The 20,556-nt window shown below is 43.9% G+C and overlaps 1 protein-coding gene across 1 annotated transcript in view; it reads right to left on the minus strand.

Annotated features, from left to right (window-relative positions):
* The window catches only part of LOC144149307 (calpain-A-like), a 114,522-nt gene that overhangs the window by 15,729 nt on the left and 78,237 nt on the right, over window positions 1-20,556 (minus strand). The window contains exons 6-12 of the mRNA XM_077680876.1: window positions 17,940-18,017; window positions 14,603-14,697; window positions 13,515-13,592; window positions 8,716-8,891; window positions 5,006-5,172; window positions 3,054-3,271; window positions 1,742-1,784 (exon numbers count right to left, since the gene is read on the minus strand). Coding sequence (XP_077537002.1) covers window positions 1,742-1,784; window positions 3,054-3,271; window positions 5,006-5,172; window positions 8,716-8,891; window positions 13,515-13,592; window positions 14,603-14,697; window positions 17,940-18,017 — 855 coding nt within the window. The remainder of the gene's footprint in view (window positions 1-1,741; window positions 1,785-3,053; window positions 3,272-5,005; window positions 5,173-8,715; window positions 8,892-13,514; window positions 13,593-14,602; window positions 14,698-17,939; window positions 18,018-20,556) is intronic.

Below are 20,556 nucleotides of genomic sequence, written 5' to 3' on the forward strand. Positions count from 1 at the left end.
CAGTTCAACCCACTTATAACAATAACGGTTATAGCAATATATTAGATATAACAATAAACAGTTGTGGCACCGTCAACTTTGTATATGTTCTATGGTAAAATAAACACTTGTAACAATGGTCATTCTCCTTATTATTGGTTATAACAACTCAGCCTGACTGTACGAGCCTACGTGAGGTATAGTATTTGGAGATCTGTGAGAGATCTTGGGTGCATGATGTGTGACCAAGCATGACTCTTCACAACCTTCTTGCCGCTAACAGTTCAACAATGCAGGCATCAATGTCGGTAAGCCTAAAATAAGCAGAAAACACATTTTGAAGGCACTAAAATGCTGCCAAAATCGGACTGAGAAAGGCCGGAAATTTGTCTTGCTCCAAAAAGTAATGAGAAAATGTAGAGACACATCCTCAATGCTCTTGATGAGCGACACATGCCGAAGCTCGGTTGTACTATTTAGACAACAGAGAGGCAGTCAATCCTTACGCTGTGTTGCTGTGAGAATAATCAAGACACCATTGTAATGATAGGTAAAGTCATTTAAAGCAGGTTAATTTCTCTAACATGTTCCTGATGCAACTACGAACGGAAACCGAGAAGAGCTACTACCCTAACCTGCCACGTTAACATGAATATAAAAAAAGCCATTTCTCTTTCTTTTTTTCAAAATTTCGTGCTTGAACGTATGCCTTGCACTATGCTTAAAACAATGCCCCACATTCTACAATGTGAATTTTCTTTTATTGCTTCAATGTTTGAAAGTACTGCGAATCTAAGCGCGGAATGTTAAAAAAAATAGTTAACTGTTTTTGAAATCCGACTAATCTGATCATGAAAAACACAACAACGGGTGTGGCATAGTGTTTGCAATGCAGGCATTGTCACCACAGCAAGCACCTAGAATAGCCAGAAGAATGTGTCTGTAACCGAAACTGAGACGACGCCTCCTTCTAAGAAAGATTTAGGCACACAAAAGCACAGACCTCAAAAAACATCATTGGAAATGGAGAAGAGGTCACAGTACATTCTGAACAGCACAAAAAAAAAATTATGAAAGCTGTTCTTTTGGCTGAACAATGCAGCAACTCAAGTGGACAAGTCAGCAATCCCATAAGTTGTGAAGGCAACCATTGATGCATGGGGGGCACTGCCTTGCAGGCTTCTAACCCACACTTTAAATAAATGCTGCCTATCAAATGCCCTCAATCGTGCGAACAGCACGAAAGAGCTCAGCAGTAACGACAAAATACAACAAAAAAATAAACATTCCCCATTATCTAATTATCTGCATCCTAATCTCTCTCCTTTATTTCTCAATTGTCTTGATGCTCCCCACTGCCTAAATTCAAATTATAATGACAATAATTTTTTTGTTATCTTTTTGAGTACACAAAAAATTGTACCCTTGCGCTATACTTGTGGAGACGTTATTTTCTCCCAAGTATGGCACCTCGAACAACAAAGTCAGCTTTGAAAAACCCAATTAAAATCGTAATTATGGGGGTATCTGGCAGCAACAGATGTTAACGAGAAATGTATTAAGGGGTTCCACAGAAAAAAAAAAAAGGCAATAAATCCTTACTTCTTGGACGTGCGAGAATTCAAATTTACACTGCAACGAAAAGACAAACTTTCAACACAGCAGAAACCGAACACGTCATTTCTCATCACACTCCTGTATTCGTTACGCTGCAAATGCCCCAATCAGTATTTCTTTTCAAAGGGCTCCACCGTGGACTTACGTTATCGGCAGGGGGAACAATGGCAGGAGGCACGTCATGTTCGCTGAAAAAGAACAAAACAGAAACGGTGAAAAAATAATTACCACAGCAGCAAAGTGATACTTCTGCACGTCGCTGAAGTCAAAACAGCTGCTCTGAAATTTCCCCAACTTAGCGTGGCTGATTCACCCCCAATAACCACTTTTATTTGTGTGTACACAAAAAACCTAATGAACTGCCCGCTTGAAACACTGGCTAGGAACCACTAGACGGCGTCCTTGAATGCAAGGAAGACAAAGATTATAAATGGGTAAACAAATGCATTGTGAACAAGGGCAACCACCAAAGTTCTCGGCGCCAACCCTCTGGCAGCTATAAAAGGTGTTGCCTCAGTGTTCAAAATACACAACCGAACCCAACAAAACGCATCTGAACTCAATTCACTGCGACCAGCCCTAATCTGGCACAACAAAACAAAAAGACAGGTGCTGATGAAGCCTGTTTTTTTTTTTTTTAACAAGAAGTCACTTAGAATGATTGTATGGTGACCAGATGCTCGCTGGACAATGCTTTTTGGCATCACATCAGTCAAGGCTGGGCAGCTTAGATGTCACCGTCATTGTCACCGTCTCCATTGTCACCTCCTTTGCTTACAAATACGACATTTGGTTGATTAGTTGATGGATTTGATTGAAGCTACACATGAGCAGCAACAAGGCTCGCCATCGTGGAGAGTTCCCCCAAATTAGTTAACCATTCGGGGACTTTTAAAGGGACAGACAACTGGTTTTTGTAGAGTATATTTTCTTTATCCCCAATAAAAGTACATCACTTATAGCACATTACCCCGAAACGGTCTTGTTGATAGCGCCTTCGAGCTTCTGAAATCGGAATTTTTAGATTCGCCAGCCTGGCAACCATGATGCTGAGCCATGCGGCAACACACTTTTAGCTGCACGCGAGATTAAAAGAGGGATTCAAAACTTTGCCACCGCCTAAAACAACAATAACATGCAACCTTTCCTATTCGTTCATGCGGGTTTTGAATCATGCGTTCAAATCGACGGAGTTATTTGGCACCGTTTCAGGCAGGGGGTACGCAAACTCTGAAAAGGCAGGAAATTTGAATTGCATCGGGTGGTAGGAGTGAACGGATAACGGTGCTACAGCCCATTATGGCAAATCACTGTTCTGAACTTCCGACAGCTTTCACGTTGAGTGGAACAGCTTTAATTTTTGCTTTTTGCCTCCCCCTGAAAAGCACCCACTGCGGCCGGAACCGAACCCACATCCACCTACGATGTGTCGTCGTAGGCAACGCTGTTGTACGTACTGGGAGATGTTCTTCTTTTCAGTGAATATCCGCAAGAGGAACTCTCCCGTCTGGTTGGGCTCGAAGGTGGACGGCACCACGCAGTAGGTGCCCGGTGGCAGGTTGAACCGGGTGGTCACCTCCCGGGAGTTGATGAAGGTGTGCGACCGCGCCGCCGAAGGCGTGAACTTGAAAAAGCCCATGTCCAGGGGCGTCGGGCAGTTGTCGGGGTCGTCGATCTGCAGACGTCGTTCGAGGTCAGCGTTCGAAAAAGGGTTTGCTCATCGAAGCAGTGATAATTATTGGAGTGACATCATTGGAATACTGGTCGGGCATGCGTTTAAGTGGACGCCTTGTGGCTGTAAGGTGGTAAAAGCTAACTGAGAACACTTGCCGGAAGAGTACACCCCCCAAACTTTTTTTTATTCAACGGACAATACGCCTTCACGCACAATTCAACCGCTTCTTCGTGAATGGCCTCCGACATAAAGCGTTAGTGATCAAATGCAGGGCTCTGCCGAGAGTCTGCAAACGCACGGCCCAACTTGGGCTGCACTGTGCAATGCCCTGTGCGCACCAAAAACTTTGCTTTTCTGACTCTTGCTAGTACAGAATGCTTTTGTCAGGGATGCAAAACTGGGCTGCCTTTGTTTCGCACTGACACTTCATTCTGAGATAGGAACAATCCTGTCACTGCCGCTGCGATGCAGAGTGTTACCTAAAAACGTAGCGATAAGCTCTGCCCAGCACTGAAACCAGCCTATATCTGATAACAAAACAGCCTTATGACTGATCAAAAAGCTCATTTTACAAAAAAAAAAAAAATTCCGAGACTTTGCAAAAAATTAGAATTGAAGGGGCACGGCCTAAGCCATTAGCATCAGAACCCATATTTCTACCCCTAGGCACAGAGGCTAAACAAGAGGCTCCTTTAACAGAAGCTCATGAAAACAGGAGTGTTAAAAGTAAACTAGTAGATGGTTGTGCAGTGCTGGGAGTGTTGGGCTTGTACCAACATGGGAATGGAATATCCCGCACAGAGCATGTCAGACTGAAACTAAACTATGCCCAACTGGAAAAAGTTTAAAAACAATGCCAGTTACATGAAGTTTACATTACTACCCTTACTGTTGCCTTCAGTAAAACGTACATACAAGATCCAATTCCCTTCATTTGTGGCATCCCAAACCATAGCGAAAAAAAAAAAAATCTACATTGGCAGAAAACCCGTTTTACTGTTTGACATCTCCTGCATTATTACATCATTCTCACCCCTAATGGTACACTATTTGTATTTTGACCTCCCAATATGGGCCAATATTTTTTTTATGCTACAGTGATGCTTTAAGAATAACCCTTCACACTCAACAGTAATCCCCAAGTTTTAAATAAGAATACATCCCTGGACAGGGCTGATTGTGCCCTACAGGATGCTTGATCACTTAATTTACTCCTCATTAATTTAGCACCTTCAAAGTGACAAATCCAGCTAGGAACGGGGAGGATCTAGCCTCGAATGCAACTTAGTGCATGGGTTCAAACTAGCTGGCACTCTATGATCTATAGCCATTAGGTGCAAAGAATTTCAGATGAACAACGTCTGAAATCCTAGTCTCTCACGTCCTTCACCTGAAATTTTTCCTACATAATAGTGAATGATATTTGATTTGATTATGGGGTTTCACATGCCAACGCTACACAGACGATGAGGCGTGCCGTAGCGGAGGGCTCCGGATGAATTTTGACCACCTGGGAATCTTTAACGTGGCCCAAATCTCCAACACACGGGCGTTTTCGCTATTCGCCTCCATCAGAAAAGCAGCGGCCGTGGCCGGGAATCGAACCCTTGTCCTTAGGCTCACCAGCCCAATGCCTTAACCGCTGAGCCGCAGCTAAGGCGGGTCCCCGCTTAATAGTGTTTGACCACTAAGTGCAGTCGAATTTACACATTTAGCAGTGAATACAATGTGCACCTTGTACAGGGCAAATCCGATGGTAAGGAACAGGCCTGCCCCGAGTGTCCTTGCTGCTCGCCTGTTCTTTTGCATCAGCGCCACAATGAGGGTGCAGTTGTTCTCATCGTCATCATCATCAGGGTCCTCCAGCGTGATGAAGTACTGCGGGTTCACCCAGAAGGTATCTGCAAAGTTTGAAAGCGGTCGAGACATTTTAGCCCGATGCAACTCAAGCTGCGCTGCAATCGACGGCAGCAGCGACCAAGATTTGAGCTGAAAGATCCGACTTAAGCAGCTGACTTAAGCTTTGGCTATCTTTGCCCATAGAGTTACTTACAATACAGTCGAATCCCGCTACAACGAAATTGACGGGACGTGCGAAAAATTTCGTTGAAGCGAAAATTCGTTGAGGCGAAATCTGCCCCAACACACCACGGAAAGGCCAGAAAAATAGCCCCGTGCGTTTCCGCAACATTGGCAGCATAATACAATGTTTAGAAAAAGGAGTGACGCGCAATAACTCATGTTTATTCGGATAACAAACATACCAATGGTTATCTGATTTTTCACCACCCAAAGAACGCGTTACGGAGGGGGGTGAAGATATGCAAAACGTATCGCTGTACAACAAGGCGTGTCCACCGAGCTGATTACTTGCAGATAGCTGCTAGGCCGTGGGAAGCCCCGCTCTCGCGTGTGGCAGGAGCAGTGCCGTTATCTTATCCTCTGACAGGGCACGGCAGCTACTGACCATGGCAGCTACTGACCTTGGCAGGCAAGACGCGCGCGCTTGCATTTAACAGGACCGCGCGCTCGCGACTAAGATAGGATGACTAGGCTTCAAGACCAAACGCGCAAACATGATTTTCGCTCTTGGCTATGAAGAATGGTAGAAGGAAAATGGCAAGGACAGCTGCTCACAACGCATACATGACGGCACCGCGCCAGCAGCGGAGCACATTCATGCAATTTCAACTGGATACGGATTGGCTGTAGCTCTGGGGCTCCGCCTTGGCGAAGCGGGCCTGCGCCTCGTGTAAAGACGGCCAGCCACATCGCTATCACCATCAAGCAATGGCGTGCGCCTATGAGTTATTTTTTGTTTTGTTTTGGGTGGCGGTGTGGTCGCAACGCGCATTTTCGGTGAAACTAAGCGTCCTGAATGTATAAAAAGTTACAGATAGCTGGCGCTATGCTTATTTTATTGTAAAATAATTGTTCAAACCCAGCCCAAATCATCGAAAATTTCGTTGAAGCGAAAGCAAGCCTGACAAATGGTTCGTTGGGGCGAGGACTTTGTTGCATTGACTTCTATGGCTAGCTGACGGGGAATTGGAAATATTTCGTTGAAGCGGAAATTTCGTTGAAGCGGCGTTCGTTGTAGCGGGGTTCGACTGTATACACTAGAGAGGAATCTGGCACTAGCGTCTATGCGGCTCACATCAAGGCCGTCTGTGTCGTCATGGACCGCCATTATACATCGCACTCGCCTTAGTTTCATCATTGGTTTGGATTGAAACGTTTTAGTGACCGCAAATTTAAACAAAGTGCCACAAAAACGCGTGCAATTATGTGAGTGGAAAATAAAAACAGGCTGTTTTAAAACTAAGTAAAAAGGAAGTAAAGCGTATTTTTGCCAGAACAGTTGTGCCTGTTATTCCGCAGGCCAAGGTTGTAGTTACGAACAATGTTAATATTTGGAGGGGAACTCAGTAGAGACTCTGATTTTATTAATTTTACCATTATTTGAAATAAAAAGTTGTTTGAGGAGTTTGGAAAGTTTTTTGAGCGTGCCTATGAAAACGTTGCCTTCGTGGTGAACCGGTGCACCGACCGCCAACAAGTTTAACAAGAAAAAAGAAAACGTGGCGGTAAACAGCCGTGCACGATGACAAGATAGGACGCATACAAGCGCCCGTATCTGTCATATCTTGTCTTCATCGAAGTACGTTTTATTTCTTCTTTTCGTTCGCTACAAATTTCGTGGTGGCATATTACCCACTCAGTCATGCGTCCTTCGACTGCGGCATGAGCAACGTCAGGTGCGATCACGCACTGCCTGCTGTTTCGTCAAACACGGCTATTACAGAACAGGGAGAATTTAGGCTTCCCTGTAGCTCGTAAACGTGTTAATGCATAGTGAAGAAAGCAAATCCCAAAAACCGCTTAAGAATCCAATTGTCAGGCCAAGCCCAAGCCAAAAAGGGGGGTCTTCCCATGAACCCCCATGACGACATGGCTTACAAGGCACAGTTTCCTCTCTAGTATACTTACTAAGAAACTCTATGTCTTTGCCAATCCTCCTCCTGAGCATGTGTATCAGCCAACCGGAGCAGCTGGATTAATCTCAAGCTTTCTGGTCAATCCCCCCTCATGTTGTTTGGCCGGTACTCATGTACTGGCACTTACAAGCTTGGCGGGATTCACCTCAAGCGTTCTGGCCAATCCCCTCATGTCGATTGGCCAGTACTCGTTTAGTGGCACTTACAAGCTCGGCGGAGTGTTGTCATCGTCTGGAATTCGTCGCACAACTTATGACATTCCTTTGCCAATCCTCCCGAGCATGTAAACGAGACATCCGGAGGGGCTGGAGCGGCTGCAAGCTTCCTAGCCGATCCCTCTCATGGATTGGCTGGTGTATTGACACTCACAAGCTTGGTGGAGCGGCAAAGAAAGCTAGAGCTTAAATCAACCACTCGTCACCATCATCATCTGGAGATTCTCATGCTATTCGCGAGATTGCTTGGCCAGTCCCAAACCGCAGTTTCTGGCCCAATTTGGCCTCAAAAATTTATTTTCCATCAACAGAAGATTTCAGTCTTAAAACAGGGCTGTGGTCACAAACAAGGTTTCTAAAAGAAACAGCACCGCAACTATGATAAATACTGGGGCAATCTGGGACAAAATCCTCTCCATTAGATTTGTTTGACCGTTACGGCATTCTTTTTTCCATAATGACCTGCAAAAACCTGGTTGGAAGTTATTCCTGCTTGTACCTAACTCAAAGAGAAGGCCAAAAGCATGACTACTACAAACCTCAGAGCAAATTTATAGACGCCTTCACACCAGCTCACAGCAAGCTATCCATTAACATCGTCATTAATTGCAAACTGAAGTGGCTCAAGTTGCAGCATGACAAAGGTTATTTCCCGAAATGATTCCAGAGACTACTTGAGTTTGCAAACTAATTTTCATGCTCTTTGGGTGATCATTAACTCTGCTAAAGCTTCCTATCATCTCAAACGATATCCAAACGTGGCTGATTACTGTGTACATTCTCATTTATGAAAATAAAACCCAAACTTCTCAGAAAAACATTAGCAAGAACCTGATCTCTCCCTGGCTTGCAACCTGATTTTCAAGGCCCCTCCCCAACCCAGAATACCAAACAAATGATACAAACCAGGAACGAAGACCTCTATACTTTCACTGTAGAAGCAAGTTGGAACGCTATATAAACAGACGGTGACAAGAGCCCTGAAACTGCCTAAAGAATATTAAAGCACCATTATGTATTTATTAATAATAAACTGTCATTAATTTATTATTAATAAGCTAATAATAATAATTAAGTAGGAAAGACATTGCTGCTGTCTTGGCACTGTTACGCCTAGACACACAGCTTGCTTTTGCCAGGTTTAGGCAGCGGCTGAAGTAATCGAGTTCATCAAGCAGGCAGGGCCTGTGAGGCAATCTTGCCCTTGCAGTTACTTGCACTGAACACGCACCGAGGTAGTTGCGGCAGCCACCCGCGGTGGCGCCGCGCACCCAGGACCCCTCGAAGATGGACACCTCCCACTTCTTCTTTGACGTGTCCGTCAGCACCTCCTGGTCCAGAGAGTCGGGGCCCAGGTTACAGATCTCCAGGAAGTGGAACTCCCGCAGGAAGTCCCGCTCGGACATCCTGGAGAAGGAGGAAAAAAAATCTTGAGCCCTTTGAACGGACTGCGAAAAGCACGTTTCAGACATCTGGAGAGCAGCAGTCGACCCAAATGGCTTCCTTTACTCCTGGTTGACTGAATTTCAGGGTCAACACATTTTTACAACTGACTGACTGACCATGTCCATCGCCTCTTTCCCTTTTATTCTCTGTATCCCGACTTCCATTAGTAGGGTAGTCAACAGGAGAGTACCCTGGTTAACCTCCCTGCCTATCCTGTACTGTTCCTTCCTTCCTTCCTTCGTGTATTTTTTCAATGACGCCAAATGCATTGCCTGTTTCACAATGAAAGAGGTGGGGATGCCTGTGTTTCGGTCATATGTCCAAAGGTGGGGCCCCAGGCTTAACAGGGATCACCGAACCGTATGGAATTCGACAGCAGGTTGAGCCTCGGTGCCAAGGCAACCGATGCCCGAAATGGCCGAAGTACCCGTGCTCTGGCCAGCGATAGAAAACTCAGCGCCGTGGCAGAGTTCCCAAAGCTAAAGCAATCATGTGACTCAAGCACTGGAAAGTAGGGGTGTGCAAATGCCAAATAGTAACTTTCGAATCAAATATCGAATCGAATTCAAAAAAAAAAAAAAAAAAAAGCGCCGAATATCGAATTAAATATTCAATATCATTTTTGCAGGCCTCGATTTTTCATAGGTTTGTGTGCAAAAGCAGAAGCTACTTCACATGTTCGGGAGACATGACGTTGTTTTTCAACCGGGAGAACGCACTTTTCAACTCGCATCGGTGCTACTCCAGAAATCCGGAGTGGCCATGATACGCATTCATAAAGGGGTGGGGAGAAAGGGGGGGGGGGGGGGGAGAAAGAAAAAAAACTTGCATTGGAGTTGCTGTACTGCAATCATAGGCAACGCCTCGTCACTCAGAAGCAAGCACTTTGTAGGCATGAACAATAGGACGCGAAAACAGCGCACGACCACAATCATAAACCACGATGAGGCACTTTGGAATAACATGTAGCGGAAGGAGAGCTTGCACTACAGTCGCCATCAACAAGCCTGTGCTATCCACTGTGGTCTAAAAAACAAGTAGACACATAGTAGCCATATACCAACAGCATTAAAAACAGCTAGAACCGCTTTCAATTTTAAATTAACGGAAGCGCTGTCAAAATGGTGGCGGTCTTTACTGGAAGCTGCCCTAACATGCAAACATCTGGTTGCAGAATTAAAAATGGCAACCAGAGTTGACGGCGACGGCTCGAAAAAAAGATCTTATCGGCACAATCACAAATTACTCCGTGCGGCGGGATAAAATTTACGGTGTCTGCAAGGCGCGCTCGTCAAAAGTGCGATTTGGATGAAATTTGCGGAGAAGATGGTGTAGCAGCAATGCGCTAGCGTGTGCCGACGTCTCTCGCTTTCGCGAAGCCAGGGAACCTTGGGAAACTCCACTCGACTATTTGAAAAAATTGAATTGTAGATATTTGATTCGCGAATCGAATTCTTTGCGGAGGCACTATTCAAGCCGTATTTAAATATTCGAGCATTCGCATACCCCTAGTCCTGGCTGTCACAAACTGCAGGCCAGACCCTCCATTTTTTTATTTTCGGACGACCGACATGACGGCCTCCCGGACGGAGTCGGCCATTTTGCGCCTGGCAGAGGAATTCGGGGTCCCCCCTTCGGCTTTGTGCTCACCTCCTTTGTTTCGCCCTGCCTGCGACAAGGACAATGCGAGCTGCCGCATTCCAGCGTGACGTCACAATCGCTTGTTCGGACGCGCGCAGACGATCGAGCCGAGTTGCCGGGGGCCCCGAGAGGGGGAAAAGAGGGACAATGGAAAGACATCAGAGCAGGACTTCAGCGGCCGGCGAAGGTTATTTAAGGGAGCGCATGCGGTCGCTTGTGGCAGTCGGCTGGAGATTCGAGAACATGCTACGCGGGGAAGAGTCCGGGGGTGACGCGCCTTAGCGGAAGTGCATCGGTAGGCTCGCGACGGATCGGCCCACGCCTCGGCTCAGCGCTCGAGTTCGCCCGTCGCCGCGAGTCCCATGGCCGACCAGCTTCTGCACCCCGGACCCCCGAAACACGTGAGCTGCTGCCCGGCAAGGCTGTCTCCACCTCGTAGAGACTTTCTCTTCCCGCGCTCCCTCCTTCGTAATTGTTTGTTGTATCGGATTCAGATATCCTCCTTCAGTTTTTTTTTCTAGCGTCACTCGTAACTAACGGTGTTTGCCCTCTAGAGGGTTTTGCGTGTTGCGTAATTGTTAGTATTTTTTTTTTGGTAGTTGCGTTGTCGAGGTTTAAACAAGTGTTTGCCTCTAGAGTGTTTCGCGTGTCGCGTACAGCTGTCTGAGTTATGTTTTTGAGGTAGAAGGTTCAGTCGTAGGCCACGGCGGATTAGTGCCTGCGCGCACAGGCCGATGGCAGTGTGAAGGTTTCTTTTTCTTGTGTCGGGCGTTGCCCTGTAGTCTTTTTGTTTGTACAGTAAACCTATATAGTTCAAAACGTAGCCGAACATCTCCGTTGTGATTTCATTCACCCCAGCAATCTCGGCACACGTGAAAACTCACGGGCCGACCATTCTGCTAAAATACAAATAACTGTTGTCTCGTGCCCCTCCTTTGGTGTTTGCAAGTGGACGCAAGTATCCGGGGGAGGAGTTTGTGACACTGGCAGATGGAAGATAATCTAGCACACAAAGAATAAAGGGCACCAAACAGAAAAGAATGCATGGAATTGAAGATCATTCTTTTCTAAAGCGCATTACTTTTTGTGGGTCCCATTTTCTCGCAAATGGAACTTTTTTACTGGTCAACAAATTCCCTGTTAGATCATCAACCGTCAGGCACGGCAAGCCCGAAAAAAATGTGGAGAATTTTTCAAAACCTGATTAGCTGCCAATTGCATTCATATACTTGATGAAATTGACATGTGTGCGGTTACGTGAACCTGTAATGTAGGATGGATGAAACTAAATTTCTAAGACAAAGAATGAAGTATGGCATCACAAGAGAGGAATGGAGGGAGGAACACAAAAAAATCCTTCGTCCTGTAGTGGAGGGCACAAATAGGCTGATAGCGATAACGATAGCATGCATTATAGAAAAATACTGCAGGTTTTCCAGTCATTTTACTATAAGGACCACACACTTTCAATTACACGCTTCCCGTTGGACCACATAAAAATGTACCATAATTTGGGCATCATATATCATTCCAAGAGCAATAAAAATTTTACTGCAGAAGGTGATAGCGTAGTAAGAGACCTTGTGTTAAACTATACAAGACCATACCCCACAGAGTCACACAAAGCAAGCCCATTGAAAGAAAAAGAGAGATAAATTAATTGCATGCAACAAATTTACAAATCGCATTTTATCCTCCCGTTCACAGTCCACCTTATTTCAGCCTTCAGTCAGAGAGTCAAAAAAGGTTGAGCTATACCGGCCTCAGTGGCTCTGCGCATACTTTTTTTAACATCACTGGTTGTTATCTTATCTACGAGGGCAAGCAGTGGTTGCTTTTGCACGTGCTGTGCATTTCTCGGTGCGTTGCCTATCACGGAACAAGTCGACCTCTGTGCACTTCCTCCTCTAAAAGTTGTCGACAATGAAAAACAGGTGGGGAAAATCATTGCAAGATAAGCAGAGAAAGAAAAATGTCAGCGTATCTTTCCTTGGAAGAGCCACTGAGTGCATAAAACGTGAAAATAAACCTGCTAGCTGAGCTAGCAAGTACCTAAAGGGTGTTTGTAGAAGAATTTTTTAATCTCTGAGCTGCTGTCGTGAAAACTGATATAATACTTGTGTTGCAGTGGGCTGATCGCATATATGAAATACAATTTTACATAAAATAAATAGCTGCGAATATATCTGAACTTTTCTCAAACGTTTCGGTCAAATTTAAAAAATACAGCGTACTGAATGCTTGCAACTTTCACACAACCATTACATGGTAGAATCAAAGAGAGCACTACAGTAAAACCTCGTTACAAGAGCCACTGTTACAAGAGACACTTGGTTATAAGAGACATGTTAATGAAGATGTTTTGGTTGATTTTCCTATGTTTGCCATGTTAGCAACATTGCGTACAAGAGACCTTGGTCGCAAGAGACACGTTTCTTGGGTCCCTTGAGTGTCTCTTGTAACGAGGTTTTACTGTAAATGCTGTTTCACCCTTCGAGGTCTCCAAATTCAAATTACGTGACTCCAAATTTCACAGTTGAAGAAAAAGACGTAAATTCTAATTATAGATTTTCAATAATAGACTTTTAGCTCCCATAACTTCTGCAGTAATAGAGCTGAAAGTGTAAAACAATACTTTTGCACTCCTAGCTCCCTCTAGATTACAGCTGCATAAAAATAATGAAAACCCGGGCAGCAGTTTTTCTTCTAAAAACTTGACATCTTTTACGAAAATGTTTGTGTATACTTCAAACCACTCATTCTACATAAGACTCTACTTGTGGTCAACTCACTGCAACATAGTATATCTGCATATTATCATGGTACATAGCATGGCAGGGTATGCGGAGCACATCTATTTGAACAATCTCGACCAAACCTATGTGCAACGTGTTGGCACAAAGCCAAGACATTTTTGAGGAGAAAGAATGGTGCGATACTTGCCAGAATTCGCCGTCATTATCGAAAGTGAGGCCGATGTTTTGCCTTTCTTCAGCGGACACGAGCGACCATTCACGCGACCTGGACACAACGCACAAAAAAAAAACACCATCACACAGTTGCAATTGAAAGCATATGCAACTTTATCATACGACAACAGAGCATGTAGCTACTCTTTACTTTAAATTTCCAGCATGTGTCACATGTAAAAAGCATCCTGCCAGTCTGAAAAGCCTGCACTTCCCTCCAACATCTACTCACTACCTCTGAAAAGTTCCTGCTCAAAACTCCAGCCTGTCATAACAATTTAGTTGAATGCCGTCTCAACAAGTGGCCCCACAAACCTTGGCTTATTTCGAGAAAAGGATGCTGAAAAGCTGTCGGTCTCGCAACCCTATGTGATTTCTTATACAAGGCTATCCCAATTAAACAAACAAACAAACAAACAAACAAAAAATTTGTTAGACACTACAGCTTAGATAGTGGGGCTTAGGGATGCAATAACACCACAGTACAGTAGACCCGGATAACCGAAACTTTCAGTTAGTTTTGCAAAATTTTCAAAATTTCGCCTGGCCTGCTATGTTTTCAATGTATTCTAAAGCCACTTCATTCAAACAGCTCCATTGCATAAATTCCCTAACTCATGCTTTTTTGCTTGTCCTTGCCACGAACTATGTGCTGCATTTGCGTCTCCTAGCTGCACATTTGCACCCTTATATCATACTTATGTCCATGTCTAGCACCCTTATATCTAGCTGCACATTTGCACCCTCATAAATAAAGCCAACAACAGCGTGTGTACTGAAGAAGAACGAGGAAAAAAAAAAAGAGAACATGGCCGGTGGGGCAGGCACGTGATTCATTTGTGATTTTTTTTTTTTTTCGAAGTGTGAACGCTGTATTATTAAGCACATGTGAATGCTTCATTATAACACAAGCTGGTATGTCACCCCCGAGTCATAGTTATGAGAACTTCTGATAATTCAAACAAAATCCTGGGGTCCCTTCAAGTTTGGGTCATCGCGAGTTTACTGCATTTCAAACCACGGTAGAGAAATAATAGCAGAAAGAGAAGAGGCCGTGCTCACTGGTCACTCCAGGCTCCACGCCATTCGGTATCGTCGCCCCAGGGATTCCGTAGCCGAATCAGCGGCATGCGGCCCTTCAGCCGCTCAATGTACACCTGCGTAACATCGCACAGGTCAGATTGTTATTCGAAAGACTGCCTTGTCAGAATCACACTGACACCACTTTTAACGCACCCTTCACTCACAAAAGCTACATAGTTAGAAAAAAAGGGAATCGCAATGCGACCCACTAGCTTATTTCCCGCAACAGAACCTATGACGTCATATGTGGCAGCTCTGCGATTGGCTGTGGCAGCTCTGTGATTGGAAAAAGCAAACGCAAATTTAGGCACGGTTTGCAAGCTTGCCGAAAGAGCTATTTGCGCTTATATTTAGGGCCCATTCTTCTTATAGCAGAAAGATTGGTGGGGTGAACAGTGGAAGTTACAAAAGTACATGTAAACATAGAAGTACCGATGTCTACTGCTGTCAATACTGCGCGCGTCATGCTTGTCTTAGCTGCACAACTCTGCGGCGCTTTGGAATTGTCTCACACGACATTGGCCGATTGGCTTAAGGGATGGTGTCTTATGTGACCGTATTTGTCGAGCGAAAACCATGTTTCCCGAAACGATAACTTTCTAAATTAACAAAAACAAGCCAGGTACAAGTACGGTCAAAAACAAAGCAAAGGCAGAAAACAGCCTGCCACGGTATGGTGGCACCATCTAGGTTGACCAACACTAAACAAGGCTCTGCAACACACTAGGCTTAGCTTGAAGACCTGCTCTTGTGATGTTATCGCAGTCTCCTCAAAAACACGATTTGGCGGGAGAATCAAAATTTTAACTTAAATTTAGAAATTTCTCAGTGAATAAAGCATTGTCTGCCTCCAGAAAAGCGCTGGGGGCACTACAAAACACGAAATCTTTCAAATAAAACAAACGTGTATTTTGTCTGCATGGCCCTTTTAAGATATTTTCTTCAATGGCCCATTTTTTTTGCAGCAGTTTTTTGGTGAAAACTAAGTACTTCAACAAAAAGCGCATTTTCTCTGACCATTCAGTTCTAGTTCACCGTTCAGTTTGCACCGCACCAACTTCTACTGCCATGAATGACATACACAAGCTTTTAAAAGTGCAGTTTGGATCAACCATTCTTTGAGTTTTATGCACTTAACCTTATTTAAATGTATTAAAGTGATGAAATTATTAAAGACAGAAATTTTGCCACCCTTAATGTTCACGCTATGTTCAGTTCTTTTTAACATACTAGAAAGTATCCCAACGTACTACAGATGACGCATTACTGTAAGCTAAACAAAAAGCACAGCCATGCTTCTTGCAATGTTTTAAGAATAGGTATATAATCTACCCTATTCTGATGTCAAACTTTGCAGCGTGAGAAAATTGCAAGAGACTGGAACAGACATTTTACAAAAAATAACTCACTGTACAAGTAACAGAAGGGCTGCTTTAATTTCTAGGTTAGAAAGCTAAGAAGACAGCTGCCGTCCTGGGTTGGGGGAGCTACCTCTGACTTCGACACCAACCTGGTTGGCCCATAATTAAAATAACTTTGCCCTGAAGGACGGAAGAAAGGAGAGAACGACACCGACGTTCTCTCTTTTGTCCCGCCCTTTAGCGCAAAGTTTTTTTCAATTATGTACGCGAACCAACTAGCCCAACAATCTATGCTACTCAAATGATTAGCACACTCAGGTCCTGCGTATCCGTATGGAACGTCCTTCAGGGCTGCGGTCAACATGGCACTTTAGACACTGACTGAAGTGACATTGCCAGTGATGTGACAACCGTGAAACAGACTGCCTGTGCTGGCTATTGAAGATAGTGAACAATTGGGAAAGGTTTGACGTTTTGTTTTTGTTTTTTTCTAAACTCCAGATTTATGCAGTCTTGCCGCAAGAACTACAGTTTCCGGACAAATTTGCAGCTATATCTAGCAAAAAATCTTCACAGCTACACTTAGTAGTGAGAGTGTAACATCCTCCCGTGCCGTCCCATCACATTGTACGCCCTTTCCTTCTAAATTGCAAAATGTCGGCACCACCCAAGCCCCGAAAGAAAACCTATAAATCAGCCCCTCAAAATGCTTGTACGCCTGTACTGCATTGAGTGTCAGGGAGGCCAGTATAGTATCTTTATTGCGTGAGCCATTTCAGCAGACTTCATCACACATGTCATCTTGCAATTTTCCCAGAAAAACCCGAGGCGTCTGCAGCTGCTATTCAAGGAAGATTGATGGAGTGAATTTGTATGTATGTGAACGTATTGTGCTGTGTGCTGGTAATCAACTGGCGCGAGTCAAGTACCCTCACTCAGCGAGACTGCCCACTCTTCTTTTCAATGTGACAGTAACTTTTTGCATTTTCTTTATTAACTTTATTTCTTTGTTCGGTAATAAAAACCAATGTATATTCTCTAAGTCTCGTTCTTATTCACTGTTTGTAATTTTTGTAACCACAAATAGCGCCTTTTTGGTGCTATCCAACCGTACCCCACTGCTAATGGATGCCCCCCCTTGCAAAAAGTTCTGCGGACGCCCTTGAACTTGACATCATTTAAACTGGTCACCCGCAACTGGCCAATCACACAGCCGATTACAAACGTACTTTTGTCAGTGACCAATTTCAGAGAAGCTTCCGGATGGTTGTCAAAGTTAAGAAAAGCCCCCATTCTAAATTTCTTGGACAAATCAAGGTATGCAGCACAAAAAGTAGGCTGATGTGCAATTTGATTGATTGTAGGGTTCAACGCACCGACGCAATACAAGCGATGAGGCGCGCCGTAGTGGAGAACTCTGGATTACTTTTAACCACCTGGGGATCTTTAACGTGCGCCAAAATCTCGTGCACACGGGCGCTTTTGCTTTTCGCCTCCATCAAGGGTAATGTGCAAAGCATTTCGCATGGACATAGCCACTGCCTTCCTCTCGGAACTACTCAATGTCCAGCAAATCCATACTAGTAGCTTACTCACATATACGGTTTGCTGAGCTAGACAACACTATTTAATTTATCAAACAAATAGGACGTCTTGCAGTTCGTTGGAAACCACTTTTCATCCTATCCCCTACACCCTACCTCCTACCAACTCAGCTGATTTGAAACAGATTTTTTTAAAACCACTAGTCAACTTTACACTTCAAGTCAAGCGTCAAGCTGACTTTCGCAAGACTAGGGCTTGCATGTGTCGATGCCATACTCAGCTATTTTCACCCAACGTGGCCCCGTTGAAATTCAGTAGCTTAGCCGTCTCCTTGGACGTTCAAACGGATGGCTTTTCACCTGCCTACGGATTGCGATGCGGCTAGTAGGTCAATAAGGAGGCAGTCTTACCAGCCGCACGGCTGTGATGCTGTAGGCGTGGCCAGCAACGAGACCGCTGGCTAACTTCTCCTCGGGGATGGAGCCCACCTGTCGGAAACAAAAGCGTCACCTCGATTCAGCATCCATTAAATTGACGCAAGCCACCCACATGAAGATGCACAAAAACTAAAGCACCAAGCAGCCATAACGAATTATGGTAACATTGTACAAACGGTTGCGGAGACAGCCAGAAGCTCTTACTCTGCGAGGACGTGCACGATGTCATAGAAGCCCTCGCACACTGAAAATTTAACTTGAGTCTTTACTAACACTAGGCAGCAACATCTAACAGCCTCAATAAAACACTGTCACCACTAAAAATGGACATATTTTTAGTCATACATATCTTCAGAAAGCCGCAATACCTTTAGCTGAAGAAGCTATGACAGCTAGAACAAAACATGCGTCATTACATTTTGCCATTCCTTAAAATGACAAACTTGTAGTTCATTAGCCAGGAGCTGGCCAGGAATAATCAAAACTAGCCTGACATTATGACCTTTTATATACGCCATCTAAAAATCTTGAAGGACTATGGTAAAAGCAGAGGCATTATAAAGACGCATTTCATTAAAACATGTCATTTATAGTCAGGATCAAACTACATAGTAAACATGGCAACATTTTTTTATACTAAAATGGGATGCATCCTAACAAAATTAGAAAGGTTCACATTGTGTGATTATGTAGAAAGGTGTCATTTCTCGCATTCAAATGCAATGGTAGTGTGATGACTAAGTTTCTACTTTTGCACCTGCAGGCACTAAAAAAAAAATGGATGCTCTAAGGAAGGTGATCGAAAAAGGAAAATGATGTGAAAACACAGCACTGCAGAAGCTTCAACTGCACCTGGTAAGCTTAAGCATGAGATTGTTAAAGCCTACTTTATCAGGCAGGCGGGGGACAGCTGCATCAGAGTTCCGTTCATACTACTGTTGGATAGAAAATTAGCCTTTCCAGAAATTTAACATAATGGGTCTTAGTTATTTTATACAAGCAGTGTCATTTTTTCAATAAAAACTAGTTGAAGTTCGCCACTCTGTTGTTGTACATGTTTCCTCTTCTTTCATCCTCATTTTCTTGCCCCATAATTATGTACTACCAAAAAATCAAGTGTCTTTGCAACGCTTTTTAGAGCCACGTCCACCTCACTTGTGCAAAGGTAATTGACACTACCCAATCAATACCAACATCTTAGCGACTGTTTCTTCAAACGACACATTAAAATGAATGAACGAGTCCGAGTCAATGCTTACTACAAAATGTAACCTCGCAGACGCCTGCTGTAGTGGAGAGGACAAGAGCTACTGCTGTACAATGTAAACAATGTCAAAACAGCTGAAATACAGTGGGCTCGGGGATTTGAGGAAACTACACTTGCAAAGTGATGTTGTTGATTGGGCAAGCACGAGTCAACAAAGAAGTTCCACGGTTTTCGCAGCGTAGCATAAAGAGATTGGAACTGTCCAAACAAATTCCTTTCGTCCAAACACTAGGTTGTTGGTGCTCCAATTTTGCAGAGAAGCCGCACTCCAGCACCTCGATAAAATTAAACCCCATTTGGTAATGATTTTTCACTTCGGATCGAAAAATTTGTTTACATTAAGGGGGGACATGACTCTTAAAGCACTTTCTTTTAATTTTTAAGTAAACTCTGTGAAACTTGCCAGTATTGCTGCTTTTTCCCCACTGATTTCAAATATGCCATTATTTTTTTAGTTATTCAATTAGTTCCCGAGATAATTAAAGATAATTAGTTGGAGGAACAATAGTGAAAACAGTGTTAGTTATAAAACTGTAATCTTTATATTTTCCAATACTATGAACCCTGGTGAATGCAATAAGAGAATCGGTTTTTGATGCACCGCTTGGAACCAATTTTACAGCTCATTAAACCTTGGTGGCACCAGTGGCAAGGAACCATTTTGAATGCCCATACCAAACGCCAAAGTTTAATGAGCTGTAAAATTACCAGGGTTCGCAGTACTCAAAATATAAAGAAAACAGTTTCATGACAAACACGGTTTTGTCTATTGCTCCTCAAAAAATGACTATCTCTAATTATCTTGGGAACTAATTGACTGATTCAAAAAATGGTAGCATATTTGAAATCAGTAGGGAAAAAGCAGCAAGACAGGCAAGTTTCACAGAGTTTACTTAACAATTAAAAGAAATTGTTTCAAGAGCCATGTCCCCCCTTAAAAAGCCTCTTTGGGCCTGGAATTCAGATGAGTGGGCTACCAAAGGAGGCTAGAGTTTTCAAATTAGGCGAAGTTGTATTTTATCCTTCATGGCCTCTTCAAGTTGTACTTCAAGGAACCATTTAAGTCGGTCATCAGTAAGGCCAAGTTTTTGTAATGGCTCACTGTTTTCTCGCAACTCTCTCAATAAGCGAGAAAAAAAAAAAAATGCTGCACATCCGTTTGCATTCTGCCCAATGTAAATACCATTTACGCGCGTATAAAAGCAAGTTCCCTACTCACCCGGTTGTTGCACAGGTGACATGCTTTAAAGTGGGCTAGCAAAGCACTTATGATCTCCAACAAGCTGCGCTTTACCTGTGTGGACAACATCGACATTATTTCAT

This window comes from Haemaphysalis longicornis, unplaced genomic scaffold (genome assembly GCF_048455015.1).
Source record: "Haemaphysalis longicornis isolate Haplotype H1 unplaced genomic scaffold, Haemaphysalis longicornis Haplotype H1 scaffold_8, whole genome shotgun sequence".
Taxonomy (NCBI): Eukaryota; Metazoa; Arthropoda; class Arachnida; order Ixodida; family Ixodidae; genus Haemaphysalis; species Haemaphysalis longicornis.